The 15,440-nt window shown below is 43.1% G+C and overlaps 1 protein-coding gene across 1 annotated transcript; it reads right to left on the reverse strand.

Annotated features, from left to right (window-relative positions):
- Window positions 1-14,056: 14,056 nt before the first annotated feature.
- Window positions 14,057-14,647, reverse strand: LOC137356308 (histone H2B 7-like). The gene has a single exon (XM_068022185.1). It carries the CDS (start codon window positions 14,636-14,638, stop codon window positions 14,258-14,260), a length of 381 nt encoding a protein of 126 aa, XP_067878286.1. The 5' UTR covers window positions 14,639-14,647; the 3' UTR covers window positions 14,057-14,257.
- Between the last annotated feature and the right edge of the window lie 793 nt (window positions 14,648-15,440).

Below are 15,440 nucleotides of genomic sequence, written 5' to 3' on the forward strand. Positions count from 1 at the left end.
ATTGTGGGGTATGTTATTGGGATTCATTCTGTAGCTTTCAATCAGGTACATTTTGTCTGTTCTGTTTAAGATTTGGTATTTGAATTGTAGCCAAGGCGACACAGTGTATTTAAATCAGATAATGTGTGTGTTTTTGGACTGTGAATCATGTATCTACCAGTCAGTTGGAGAGAAATAGAAACAAATACTATCTCTATGCTCTGTTTGACTATTGGATTGATAATGTCTCTCTTTGGGATCAGTGTGGGTCTGACTACTTCTTTTGTTTGTTACAGTGGAAATGACGACCTGACCGTGTCACTGTGCTTTGTGACTGATACTGTACCTAATATGTGTTGGAACGAGCTGGAGGTACTTTTCCATCTATTGATGAGTCATGACTTTCGTTCTGGTTCCTTCGAGTGTTTGCCTGGCAGATAAAAAAGGTAACTCTTACACTTGAAGAACAGGTGAGTGAGAAGACACAAAAGTGATCAATGTAATATTTTCAATAATAATCATTCTGAGCAATCACAAAAGGAAAGTTCACACATAAGCAGTGTCAGTGTCTGAGTCCACTGCAGTACTGCAGCACTCTGCTTCTGTTTCCCAGGTATTTGGAGCAGTTTTACAGCAATTTTGTGACATTCAGAAACAACCCATGCCCCGCAGTGCTCAATGACTCGGACGACTCAATGGAGAAGTGACATTTGCACAAGCCAGAGTTCTATTTCCATGTCCAATTGTTCAATGGACAAGAAGTAATAACTGTTTAAAAAAAAGTGTCCTTAATCTCCTCTCCTGATCCTGCAATAGACAGTCTTAGAAAAGCTGCCATGTTTTCATTATTCAGCCATTTTTTTCCTGCCATTCAGAGAGATACAGTATCGAAACAGGCCCTTCCTGACCATCAACCACCCATTTATACCGTTCTATTTTAATCCGATTTTTCCCTCTAAAGTCCCCACTATTCTCCTACAACATATCTACACCAGGGGCATTTTTTCTTTACAATGGCTAATTTACCTATCAACTTGCAAGTCTTTGGCATGTGGAAGGAAACCAGAGCACCCAGCGGAAACCCATGCAGTCACAGGGAAAACTTGCAAAATCCACACAAGCAGTACGAAGAACCGGACCAATGTCACTGGAGCTGTGAGGCTGCGGTGCTAGCCACTGTGCCACTCTGCCACCCAATTCACTATCCAACAACAACAAACAGTGAGATATTGAATCCAAACCAGGAACATTCATTACAGTTTGGAGAGAGAAATCAGCAATGATTTTGAAAAGGGAGTTCATCATATTCTGTCTCTCTCTCCCTGTCCAGACAGTGCCCGAGAAAGACCTCTCCCTTTCCCCTGGCTCACTCCATGTTCCGGGACCAGTTCCTGCTTCACAGTGCATATTACAAACAGTCCCCCAGTCCTGCTGAATTAGCAGAAGTAGACCATTCAGCCGCTCGAGCTTGCTCCGCTGTTCAATTTGTTCATGGCTGATCAATTTCTGAGTTGAATTCCACACTCCCATCTATGCCTGATAATCTTTGATTCCCTTGCCTAACAAGAATCTATCTACCCCTGCCTTAAAAATATTCAATTACCCCACCTCCACCACCTTCTGAGGCAGAGAATTCCAAAGTTGCACAACCCTCGGAGAGAAAAAAATCTCATCTCTGTCCTAAAATGGCGACCCCTAATTCTAAAACAGCACCCCCGAGTTCTGAACTCATCCACAAGAGGAAACATCCTTTCCCCATCCACTTGTCAAGACCATTCAGGATGTTATACACTTCAATCAAGTCTCCCCTCACTCTTCTAAACTCCAGTGAAGAAAAGCCCAGTCTGTCCAACATTTCCTCATAAGACAACCCACTCATTCCAGGTATCAATCTAATAAACCTCCTGTGAAACGCCTCCAACACATTTACTTCCTTCCTGAAATATGGAGACTAAAACTGCACGCAGTATTCAAGATGTGGTCACACCAATGCCCTGTATAACTGAAGCATAACATTCTTACATTTATTTTCAATTCCTCTCATGATAAAGGATAGTATTCCATTTTCCTTCTTGATGACTTGCTGTACCTGCATACTAACTTTTCATGACTCATGCACCAGAACACCTAGATCCCTCTGCACCTCGGAATTATGCAGTTGTTCTCCATTTAAGTAATACTTTGTTTTTTTAATCTTCCAGACAAAGTGAACAACTTCACATTTTTTCACATTACACTTCATCTGCCAGATTTCTGACCACTCACTCAACCATCTATAAAGGTCTGCAACCTCCTTCTGTCCTCTCCACAACACACTTTCCTACCGATCTGTGTGTCATCTGCAAATTTAACTGCCATGCCATTGCTCCCCTCATCTAGGTTATGGATATAAATTGTAAAAAGTTGTGGGCCCAGCACAGACCCCTGTGTTACTCCACTTATCACATCCTCCCGATCAGAATGTTTTCTGTCAGCCAGCCAATCTTCTATCCATGCTAATTAAGTTACCCACTACATCATGAACTCCTGCTTTGCACAATAACCTTTCATGTGACACCTTGACAAAGGCCTTCTTGAAAACCAAATACTGTATGTCAATGGGCTCCCCTTTATCCCCAGTGCATTTTCCTCCTTGAAAGAACTCGAACACTTTGGTTAACCATGATTTCCCTTTCACATAGCCATGCTGAACATTTCCAATGACCTTGTGTTTTTCTAAATGCCCAGCTATAGCCTCCTTAATGATCAATTCTAATGCCTTCCCGACTCCGGGGTCAAGCTAACTGGCCTATAGTTACCCAATTTCTGCCACCACACCTTCTTGAATAGAAGGGTTATATTTGCTACTTTCCAGTCTGATGGAACCTTTCTAGAATCAAGCGAATCTTGAAAAAATAACGAGTCAACTATTTCAGCAGCCATAACTTTAAGGACCCTAGGATGAAGCCCATCAGGACCCAGAGACTTGTCAGCCAGCAGCTCCATCAGTTTACTCAGTACCACTTCCCTGGTGATTGTAACTTCACCAAGTTCCTCTCTTCCTTCCACCTCCTGATTTACTGCTATTACTGAAATATTTTGTGTATCCTCTAGTGAAGACAGAAGCCAAATAATTGTTCATTTCAACCACCATTTCCTTATTCGCTACTATTAACTCCCCATTCTCATTCTCTAGAGGACCAACACTCACTTTACTTACACTTTTCCTTTTTAAATACCTATAGAAACACTTGCTATCCGTTTTTACATTTCTGGCTAATTTTCTGTCATAATCTAATTTATTTTCTCCTGATTAACCTTTTAGTCATTCTCTGCCATTCATTATATTCTGACCAATCATCTGACCTGCCACTCGTCTTTGCACAATTATATGCATTTTCTTTAAGGTTGAGGTTATCATTAATTTCTTTAGTTAACCATGGATGATGGGTTCTCCCCTTGGAATTTTACTTTACTGTAGGTGTATACTTTGAGTATTCTGAAATATCCTCTTAAATGTCTGCCACTGCTTCTCTATTAATTTATCTCCAAGCCTAGAAACCCTAGAAACGTTCAATTCAGCTAGTTCAGCTTTCATTCCCACATTGTTGTCCTTATTTAAGTTTAAAATACTCGTCTTAGACCCAATCCTCTCAATTTCAAACTGGATGCAAAATTCAATCATATTGTGGTTGCTGCTACCTCGAGGTTCCTTTACTCTGAGGTCATGAATGAACCCTGTTAAATTACACAATACCAAATCTAATATAACCCTGGCTGGATGGTTCCAGAATGTACCGCTCTAAGAAACTATCTCAAAAAGCATTCTATGAACTCCTCGTCCAGGCTGCTATAACCAATCTGAATTTTCCAGTTGAAATGTTGAACAAAATCTCCATTATTATTTCTATCCCTTTATCACAAGCACCCAAAATTTCTTCTTGTATACTTCACCCTACATTGTCATTATTGCTTGGGGGCTTGTACACAACTCCCACGAGTGACTTCTTTCCCCGACTATTCCTCATCATCACCCAAACCGATTCTACATCCTGATCTCCTGAAGCAAGGTCATCTCTAACTATTGCACCAATGCCATCCTTGATTAACATTGCAACCCCTCCACCTTTATCTAGCTTCCTATTCTTCTTGAATGCTGTATACCCCTCAGTATTCAGGACCCAACCATTGTTATCTTGTAGCCAAGTCTCTGTAATGGTTATTATATCATATTGATTTACTTCAATGTGCACTATCTGTTCCTCTACCTTGTTATGAATGCTATGTGCATTCACATACAGAGCCTTAGATTTTTATTATCTTTGTAACCCCTCGTGTGGACTGTTGGTGTGTTCTTAGGTTTTTTTCTCTCTGTCCCTTCCGCCATTCACTGGTCTTCATTTCCCATATTACTATTCTGCTCTCTGACCTTGACTCTACCCCTTGATTTGTTGCATCTACCCAAGCTTGATCCCTCTGTTTAGTTCAAAGCCCTCTCTATTTCCCTAGTTATGCAGTTTGCCAGAACACTGGTCCAAGCCGTTTCAGGTGCAGACCGTCAGAATGGTACAGCCCCCATTTTCTCCGGTAATGGTGCCAGTGCCCCATGAACTGAACCCCACTTCTCCCACACCAGTCTTTTGGAGTGTAAGTGTCAATGTATACCTCTCAATTCCCTAGTCTACAATTTATCTCTGTCAGTTTCTGATTTTGAGTGTGAGTTTTTCTGTACCTGTTTTATGTGGGAATCATCTTATTCTGACCCTTTCAGATTTTGATGTGTCTGTGTGTCTGGCTTGTACTTTATCCCCATCAGTTTAGGGTATGTGAGTGTGGATTTGACTGTTAATGTTACATTCTTGGGAATATATATATAAAAAAAAAAAGATATGGGGGTTCACATTTCATCTTTGATTGTCTAGAAGGCCAATTTAAGGTTTAACCTGTGCCCTTAAATTTCTAACATGTAGCTGTAGTTTTTAACCTGTCACTGTCACTATCTGTTATAAGAGGAAGGATATCATTCTGGTTTTTAATTGTGGATTTTTCACCACATCTCTACATTGTCTCGGAAGTGAATGTGATTTTCAGTCTGTACATGCCTGTTTCTAACATAGGGCTCTGAGGTTTAATTTGTACATGTCATTCTCTGGTATGTGACGGCCAATTTTATTCTGAACCTGTCAGTTTTTGTCTGCGCGGAGTTTGCAAGTTCTCCCTGTGACCGCATGGTTTTCTGCAGGGTGCTCTGGTTTCCTCCCACAGCCAAAGACTTGCAGGTTGATAGGTGAATTGGCCATTGTAAATTCCCTCTAGTGTTGGTAGGAGAATGGTGGGGATGTGGTCGGGAATATGGGGTTAATGTAGGATTGGTATAAATGGGTGGTTGTTGGTCGGCAGAGACTCGGTGGGCTGAAGGGCCTGTTTCAGTGCTGCATCTCTAAATAAATAAATAAATATATGCAAGTTACTGATACTGTGTCTGTATATTTGATTCATTCCTGATCTGTGAGGCTCTGGCACCCTGTTTGACTGTAGGATTCACTCTGCATCTATGTGTCTTTGTGCTGTATGTGAGTTGAGATCCTGCTGTATTCAGGACTTAATATATATTTCAGGCACTGTGTTGGCAATGCTTTGTTTCACACGTTAATGTATCAATATGTGTTTAATTTAAAATATGGTTAAACAAAATTTTATTGCTGTAGGTTTTATGCAATTCTTGTTTGAGTTGCAGTTTGGTATCCAATTGTAGCTCTGCAAAAGCAATTATGAATGACGATCTTTCAATTTTAGAGCATGACCCGATATGTAATGTCAAATTCCATCCGTTTGTAGAGAATGAATTAATCCTATGTGTTTTTGTCTGACCCTGAGTGACATGTTTGGACTGGTGTGTAATTTGTAGCTCAGTTTATATTGTGGGGTACGTTATTGGGATTCATTCTGTAGCTTTCAATCAGGTACATTTTGTCTGTTCTACTTAAGATTTGGGAATTGATTTGTAGTCAAGGTGACACAATGTATTTAAATCTGATAATGTGTGTGTTTTTGGACTGTGATTGATATATCTACCAGTCAGTTGGAGTGAAATAGAAATGACGACTATCTCTACTGCTCTGTTTGACTATTGAATTGATAATGTGTCTCTTTGGGGTCAGTGTTGGTCTGACTACTTCTTTTGTTTGTTCCAGTGGAAATGATGACCTGACCATGTCAGTGTGCTTTGTGACTGATACTGTACCTACTGTATATTGGAACGAGCTGGATGCACATTTCCTTCTGTCGAGGAGTCATGCCTTTCCATCTGGTTCCTTCAACTGTCTGCCTGCAGAAAAAGAAAGGTAACTCTTATACTTGAATAACAGCTGAGTGAGAAGACAGAAAAGTGATCAATGTAATCTTTACAATAATAAACATTCTGAACAATCACAAAAGGAAAGTTAACAACACAAGCAGTGTCAGTGTCTGAGTCCACTGTAGTACTGCAGAACTCTGCTTTTACTTGCCAGGTATTTTATTTATTTTTTATTTAGAGATACAGCACTGAAACAGGCCCTTCGGCCCACCGAGTCTGTGCCGACCATCAACCACCCATTTATACTAATCCTGCACTAATCCCATATTCCTACCACATCCTCACCTGTCCCTATATTTCCCTCCAACCTACCTATACGAGGGGCAATTTGGAGCGGTTTTATAACAATTTTGTGACATTCAAAAACAACCCAAGCCCCGCACTGCTCCATGAATTGGAATACCCGATCGAGTAGTGACATTTGCGTAAGCCAGATTTCTATTTCCGTGTTCCATTGTTCAATGGACAACAAGTAAGCACTGTTTAAAAAAGTGTCTTTAATCTTCTCACCTGGTCCCTTCAAAGCTGCCGCATCTTTATTGTTCAGCCTTTTTTTTCTGCTGTTCACTATCTATTAACAATAAAGAATGAGATACTGGATCTGAACTAGGGACATTCATTACTGAAGAAGGGTCACTGACCTGAAGCGTTAACTCTGCTTCTCTCTCCAAAGATGCAGCCAGACCTGCTGAGTTTAGTTTAGTTTAGCTTCAAGATACAGCACTCAAACAGGCCCTTCGGCCCACCGAGTCTGTGCCGACCATCAACCACCCATTTATAGTAATCCTACACTAATCCCATACTCCTACCACATCCCCAATTGTCCCCATATTTCCCTACCACCTACCTATACTCGGGGCAATTTATAATGGCCAATTTGCCTACCAACCTGCAAGTCTTTTGGCTTGTGGGAGGAAACCGGAGCACCCGGAGAAAACCCACGCAGACAGTACCCTGAATTGTACCCGGTTCGCTGCAGCTGTGAGGCTGCGGTGCCAACCACTGCGCCACATTTCTTGTTTTTATTTCAGATTTCCAGCATCCGCAGTATTTTGCTTTTTATTATAACATTCATTACTGTTTGGAGAGAGAAATCAGCAATGATTTTCAATAGTGAGTTCATCATATTCTGTCTCTCTCTCCCTGTCCAGACACTGCCTGAGAAAGACCTCTCCCTTCCCCCCCAGCTCACTCCATGTTCCAGGACCAGTTCCTGCTCCACAATGTACATTACAAACTGTCCCCCACTCCCGCTGAATGTACCCGGTAATCAATGCTAATCTATGAGCACATCGGCAGACGCGGGCCCAAATCTGTTGTACTGCTGTGAGCAGATACTGTTTGTTCACTTACCCCAGGCTTGTAATGTCTCCATTTGCAGCTGATTTAAACAATCACAGTGAATGGCGCTCAGAGGCAGAGCTGGGGGATGGGGTGCGCATGCGCTCTTCTCCGCGTTATGACGTCACATTCGACTGTCCTTTCTCGCGCGTGAGCAGATCTCTGCAATAATTCAGCAAATAAACATCAATGGGAACTTTCCCCAATGTCCACATTGAAAAGTCAAACATGGGGTTAGGGTGGAGGGAGGGAGGGGAAGTGTGGGGGAACATGGAACATAGAAAACTGGCAGCTGGTCCCATTTAGATGCTCAAATTGCGGACTCTGTCTGCAGGGTGTTTGTTACTATTGAGCCCCTCTTCTCAAAGCGACAGAAACATGGGAAGAATGAGGGAGCCGGTGTGTTTGCTGGGACTTTGCAGAGTTAATATCAGCCAGCAACATTTTATTTTACCCGAGTGAAAACCCAGGTCAATGAGAGTAATACCGGACGGCAATCTTCATCGTTTTATTTTAAACAAGAGACATGTGGAAGTACCGCGATTACACCGGACACACAAGCACAGTGAGAATAGAGCTGGACCGTCCCAGAGTCCCAGCTCCCGGTTGTTAAATGTCCTCATGTACACAGTCTTTGCTGTGATTTTCAGGGGTTAGTTGCCGATGCCTAGGTCTGTATCCCTTAAACACTCTGAGCTAGGAGATTCTCGCAGTCCCTGTTGAAATATTGATGGACAGGAATATTTCCAATCTTTGGCCGAGTCGATCATAACCTGCTGTTCAATCATGTTATTATTCAAAGAATTAATGAGACATTCTGTTCACTACTCAGGCCTTGAACTCGGTTTGAGCAGACCAAAAACTGAAAGGTTCAGCACTTTTCCAGATAGAGCAGGTAAAGCTGGATAGAGGGACTCAGGGTGAATCCTACACACAGGATAGAAGCAGTGACCGGCACTCAGGGAGGGGAACTGGTGTCGTTTCTGTTCCCTATGTGTGTTCAGACCATCAGTATTAGTCTATCACTTAGTCTGAACAGGTGCCTCCAAGAACCTGCAACTGCAGAATCCGGAAGCAGCTGTTTTGCTCAGAAATTGGTCGTAGCAGGAGAACCCCTGGCTGAGTGTGGAAACATTTTAGATATGTCCTCAAATCATCTCTCATTTGGGAAGAAAGTTTCCAGTTCAGGGAAATTTGTCGGTAACATGTGAAGTTGAGGCTCGAAGGCAGCATCCATACCTCCAAGCGGGTCATTTACCTGAACCCTTCTAACACCACCTAACCCTCATGTGGCAGAGTCTGCAGATCATGCATTGGATTTATCAGCTATTTCAGAACCCATCAAACTGGAGTGTAAAAAGTCATCCATAATCGCAGGGGACTGTCTGAGATGGAGGAGAATAAATAGGTCAATATGACCATCATCAATAATAATAAAGTGCAGAGGGAGGAGAGCGAGAGGAGGGAGATAGAATAGAGAGGGGAAGTGGCGACAGAAAATGTCCTGTGATTATTGGCCAAAATAGACCTACAAGGTACAAACTCAAGTTCTGTGATCAAGTCTGAGAGTTTATTAGTCTTAACTAAGATAGATAAAGTGAATGTTTAACAACAGCAATAGGTTTGCAGCATCACTCAGCACCGGTTCTTGCTTCTGTGCTTGCTGGGGCGTGGACTTCTCTCTTTCTGCTTCCCTTGCTGTTTTCTTGACCGTAGTCTATCTTCTCCTTCTAAGTGTGATAACGATGTTCCGTGGACCCCTCTGTCAGTGCCGATAATGTCCTGTAACACCCTTTCTTTTACCCTTCTTTGGGTGCAAGGATGTCACCATATTAGCTTTAAATTGTTCGAAGTATCCTAATTGGACCAGGTTGACATCATTGTTTGACCCTAGTTAGTTAATGGTTCAATCTACACACATTACAGATACTTCCTGTTCCTTTCTATTTTAACAAGGATACTAAAGGTCACATTCTTGCTGATGGAAGCCATTTTGATTTTGCAATTCTACAGTGTCCTATTTATCTCATCTCACCCCCTGTAAGGATGCTGTGGTCTTCAACCTATCTCTCCCATTGTTCTTACATAGAGGTTTTAACGGACTATAGCCTTGTAATGTCATTTCATAATGAAACAAGCATTAGCTCAAACAGACTGTAATATATTGATGTACATAGCATACAATTAGTCCTATTATTGTGGCTGTCCTTATTATTCACAAAGGCAAAATATGTCATGATCCATCACCCCCACATTGTGGACCCCTCCTGCTGCATGACTTTTCCTTTTTGTCGTGACTCAGTGCATCATCCACACAGACACATCTCTCAAGACATTTTGACATATTCCTGTGAAGATGACCGTCACTGCTTTGCCATCCAGCCTTGACATAGCAGTTCTTGTATAAATATAAGCCATGGAAATGCTCTAACCTTTACACAGCGTATAGCAGTGTTCAGGTGATACAGAAAATCCAGTGAATTAGACAGAGACAATCAGTTGATCGATCAAAGTCTCTTAGTTTTATGCTCCTATCTATACTACTTACTCCACAACTATTCTTTTGCACCTGAAAAGCTTGGATAGATGACTCTGGATTGTGTTCTGTAAGTAAGGGGTTGTTCTCCTTTGAGAAATGGAGATTGAGAGGAGGTTTGATAGAGGTGTATATAAGTTAGACAAGGATAACCTGTTCCCATTAGCTGATGGTACAAGGACGAGGAGACACAGACTGATGGTTTATGGCAAGAGATGGAAGGGAATGTGAGGAAGAACTTTTTCTGTTTTACCTGCTGGAACTCGCTGTCCACAAGTGTGGTGGAAGGAGAGACAATCAATGATTTCAATAAGAAACTGGATAAACACTTGAAGGAAACAAACTTGCTGCAGGGTGATGCTGATCAAGTAAGGAAGTGAATCTGATTGGATGTTGAGAATATTTTGTAAACTTTCTTTCTGAATTTGCATTGACATTTTTTAAGCTGCAAAATTCCACAGCACACTTGACCATCAACTTTTAGGGAGAAGAATATAATGTTGAGAATATTTGTCGACTTCAATTTAGTCATGGCTTTTCATTTGTCACATTCTACAGCAAGGTTGCAGAAATATATTTGACCGCGAGTGGGCATTGCAATGACCGGGAATCTAATCTGGGTCAATTGTTTGGAAGGCAGATATACTCACCACTATACCAGCATCGCTGGCATACATGTAGCTCGTCATTTATACAGTATACACACCAGAGCTCATTGGAACTCAAATGTCATTTCAACCATTTCAATCTGCACCTTAACACCACGTTCATGTTCCCATTGGAGGATAGAATCATGGAATGGTTACAACATCTCCTAGAAACCGACAAAATTCTAACAGGACTGGACAGACTAGATGTAGGAAGGATGTTCCTGATGGCAGGGGAGTCCAGGACCAGGGGTCACAGTCTAAAGATAAGGGGGAAGTCATTGAGCACTGAGATGAGGAGGGATTTCTTCACCCAGGGAGTGGTGAACCTGTGGAATTCTCAAACACTGAAAAGAGTTGAGGCCAAATTTTTAAATAATTTCATGAGAGTTTGTTGCACTGGATTCGGGCATTTAGATGCTCATCAGATGAAATGCATTTTAATTTACTCTTGTCATATTTGTTAGGGTAGAATTGTAAAAAAAAAAAAGCCTAACACAGTGATTAACACAACCTCACAGCTCCTTCGACCCGGGTTCAGTTCTGGGTACTGCCTGTGCGGAGTTTGTAAGTTCTCCCTGTGACGTGGGTTTCCGCCAGGTGCACCGGTTTGCTCCCACAGCCAAACACTTGCAGGTTGATAGGTAAATTGGCAATCGTAAATTGCCCCTAGTGCAGGTAGGAGAATTGAGGGAAGATAAGAATGTGGTCGGGAATATGGGATTAATGTAGGAATAGTATGGACGGGTGGTTGATGATCGGCACACACTCGGTGGGCCGAAGGGCCTGTTTCAGTGCTGTATCTCTCTCTGACTCGATGTACTGCTAAAGCGTGTCTTTAGTTCTAAAATGATCGCCGCTTATTTCAAACGGGATCAAGGAAGACGCGGACAAAGCGAGAACAGGGTACTGAGTTTGGATAATCAACCATGATCGTATTGACTGGCGGTACAGGCTCGAAGGGCCGAATGGCTTACTCCTGCTCCTATCTTTCTATGTTTGTATTAAGTTAGTTATTCGGCCCGTCGTGTCGCGGCCGGCTCTCTGCAAGACCAGCTCACCTCCTCCCACCGACCCGCCTTTTCTCCATTGCTCTGCAGTTTTGTTTTATTCTGGATATAATTATCCAATTCTGTTTTCAGGGTCTCGATTGAATCTGCCCCCAACACACTCGATGTTATTCCTCTCCAATTTCAGATATTTCTGAAGGAATGGGAATATTCTTGCATGACTCACTTTTAACCAGTAGATGGCATCAGTCTACAATCATTTGGATCTTGTGATTTGTGTACACACATATCGACCGCAATGGGTCTGCTGCTGCCCGGGGAGTTCTCCAAGCACGCCGCCTTGGCAGGGACAAAAACACTGACGAAGTTTACCAGTTCCTTGTAAATCTCCACAATGTACAGAAATAAAACACGAAACGCAACATCTCTTTTAAAATCCGCCGACAGCTTCTTTGAAACAACTGCCCTGAAAAAATAAACTGACCCTGCCCAGAACTGAGTTTGGCATCAGATAACACAACGGCTCTTCAAAGAGACATCAAATTGGCAAAAGATAGAGCTTTTATCTCTTGTTGATTCCAGCACATAAACGTCTCAGAAGGATTTGACCACCCTCTTTACTGTCCACTGATAACTCTCGAAGCAGAGTGACCCAGATTCCTTTGTCTCCACATTGCAGCTGGGAATTTCAGGACCTTGCAGTTCTCAGTGTGAGAGCAGTGACACCATTGTATACAACTCACTTTATCAGAGTAACTCATTTTAGAACTCAAGACACGCCTTAGTGGTATATAAACGGTAGAATTGAAAAAAAAAAGCCTTACAAATATGGCAAGAGAAAATTAAAATGCATTCCATCTGATGAGCAGATAAATGCTTGACTCCAGTACAATTCATAGCAACACAAAATAACGCGAACAGTATAACATTACCGTCTCTCAGACAGTAACCAGCCCTTTCACAGATAAAGTGGGTGGCTCTGAAAAGAGCCTTTGGTTTGTCAAATTCAGGTCTGGCCGCTTCACTTGCCCTTCGTGCTGGGAGCGCTGGTTTTCTTGGGCAGCAGCACGGCCTGGATATTAGGCAGCACCCCGCCCTGAGCGATCGTCACCCCTCCCAGCAGCCTGTTGAGCTCCTCGTCGTTGCGGACGGCCAGCTGCAGGTGTCTGGGGATGATACGGGTCTTCTTGTTGTCCCGGGCCGCGTTGCCGGCCAGCTCGAGGATTTCAGCTGTCAGATACTCGAGCACAGCAGCCAGATAGACCGGGGCTCCGGCACCCACCCGCTCAGCATAGTTGCCCTTTTTAAGGAACCGGTGAACACGGCCCACCGGGAACTGCAGTCCAGCTCGGGAGGAGCGGGACTTGGCCTTGGACCGAGCTTTACCACTGGTCTTCCCTCTTCCAGACATTGCCACAATCTCACAAGCACTTTCACGAAGAATGTTGAAATCCGCCCACATTCCTCCTCCTTGTACCTTCTGGAGGAATGGAGTGGTGGGCACTGCTGATTGGTCACTCTGCTCTGTGCTCTTCATGTAACCAATCGGAGAGCTGCTGAATTCACCAATCAGGAGACGCCAAGGAGATGAAGGCGGAAAATAACGGCGCCAAATTGTCAGACTGCAACCGATTTGTCAAATTTGAAAAGCCCGCCAATATATTGGGGCGGCTTCAATATAGAATATCACATTTATAGTTCTTTTTTACGGTTAAATAAATAAAACCTTTTTCATATTGTGTTATTCTACATTTGGTAACAAGTTCCAGATTGGCTTTTACATTCTGACATCTATTCGGGTTTACTCTCTGTCCTTTTTGAAACCAGCGAGCAGAAAGTCTCTTTCACAACATTCTCCAACCGGGCACATTTCATGTCAATTTTCATAATAATACCGCATCACTGATGAACGATTGTTTGTTATTCGTGGGAGACAACAGCGGAGTGTAGATTTTCAGTGTCAGGTGTCAGCGTGTGAGACGGAGGGTTCCGACACCACCCGGGGTTCTAGATAATGTACTTATTAATTTTTGAGGTCAAACTTGAACTAGGGAAAAAAGTGACTGCGAACTGATGTATGTGCGTTAAATCAGCTTTTATTGTCGAAATACAGAAAAGGGGCCGAATATGAACACGTCCGAGAACAAACCTCACAAATGGTCAGTGGTCAGTAATTTATGTTCGGGACATTATTAGTTAGAGACAGAAAGATCGCACGGGCAGTGAAACTGCATTAACCAGAATCTATGGGAGTAAAACAGAGATCACAAAGGCAAGGACACTTGATATATAAATCAATATAAGTCGATACTATACAGATAATGTTGTAGCTTTTTCAGAGAAGTTGTGGGTGGCTCTTAAAAGAGCCTTTTTGTGATTTGGGTGTGTTTCAGTACATTGCGGATATTTACTTGGAGCTGGTGTACTTGGTGACCGCCTTTGTACCTTCCGACACGGCGTGTTTGGCCAGCTCCCCGGGCAGCAGCAGGCGCACGGCGGTCTGGATCTCCCGGGAGCTGATGGTGCTGCGTTTGTTGTAATGGGCCAGGCGGGAAGCCTCACCCGCGATTCGCTCAAAAATATCATTCACAAACGAATTCATGATGCTCATGGCCTTGGAGGAGATGCCGGTGTCAGGGTGAACCTGCTTCATCACTTTGTACACGTAGATGGAGTAACTTTCTTTCCTGGATCTTCTCCGTTTCTTGGTGCCCTTTGTTGGCGCCTTCTTCAGAACTTTCTTAGCGCCCTTCTTGGAAGGTGCTGTAGTTTTCTTCTCGTCAACCATGATCACGATCAACTTCAGACACAGAATAACCGAAATTTCGCTCCAAGCTCGCATTTTATAGACATCCCCAGAACCCAATGCTAATGAAGGATGGGAGAAGGCCATGTTCATGATTGGCTGGTTTACAATGATGTCACTGCCTGATGTTCTGTATCTATCTGATTGGGTATTTAAAGTAACCAATCACATTTTGTGCTTCTCACAGACACAAACTGTCGCAGCAGTCAGATCATCCAAACCCCTTTGCCGGCCCTTATCCATCTACATCAGTGACTTTCTGAGTCCCTCTTCCTCATCAACCATTTCTATTTTGCTAGTACGAACTCGTCTCTTTTTTAACTCTACGTATAATTTCTCTATCGTTCCCTTCCTTATCAGGATGTAGCGCCCCTCTGCACTTCCGTCCATCACCAGGACGGAACCGTCCAGTATATTGGGGGTCAGAGTGGGGCAAATGTGAGCATTGAAGTGCAAGTCCTTAAATCCATGTCGCGTGCCAAATAAGGTTGGTCAGCTGCAGTCACAAGTAACCTCATGAAAGATTTATATGACAGCGCTACTGATATGTCTTCCTTTTTCCTCAACCGAGGATCCCGCCTCCCCGCACCCCGCTCCTGTTGTTGGCAGTGCCCTCAAACGGGTCCAGCCCATTTCCCACACCTCTACCTTCACCCCTTCCCCTCTCTCCCAGAACAACGCCAGGGTTCCCCTCGTCCTCACTTTCCACCCCATCAGCCTCCACATCCAAAGGATCATCCTCCGCTATTTCTGCCACCTCAAGCTTGATGCCACAACCAAATGC

This window comes from Heterodontus francisci, chromosome 45, assembly GCF_036365525.1.
Source record: "Heterodontus francisci isolate sHetFra1 chromosome 45, sHetFra1.hap1, whole genome shotgun sequence".
NCBI classification, from domain to species: Eukaryota; Metazoa; Chordata; class Chondrichthyes; order Heterodontiformes; family Heterodontidae; genus Heterodontus; species Heterodontus francisci.

Bases quoted from the DNA above. Each gene is read 5' to 3' on its own strand.
- LOC137356308 (XM_068022185.1), bottom strand. From the start codon at position 14,638: ATGGTTGACGAGAAGAAAACTACAGCACCTTCCAAGAAGGGCGCTAAG.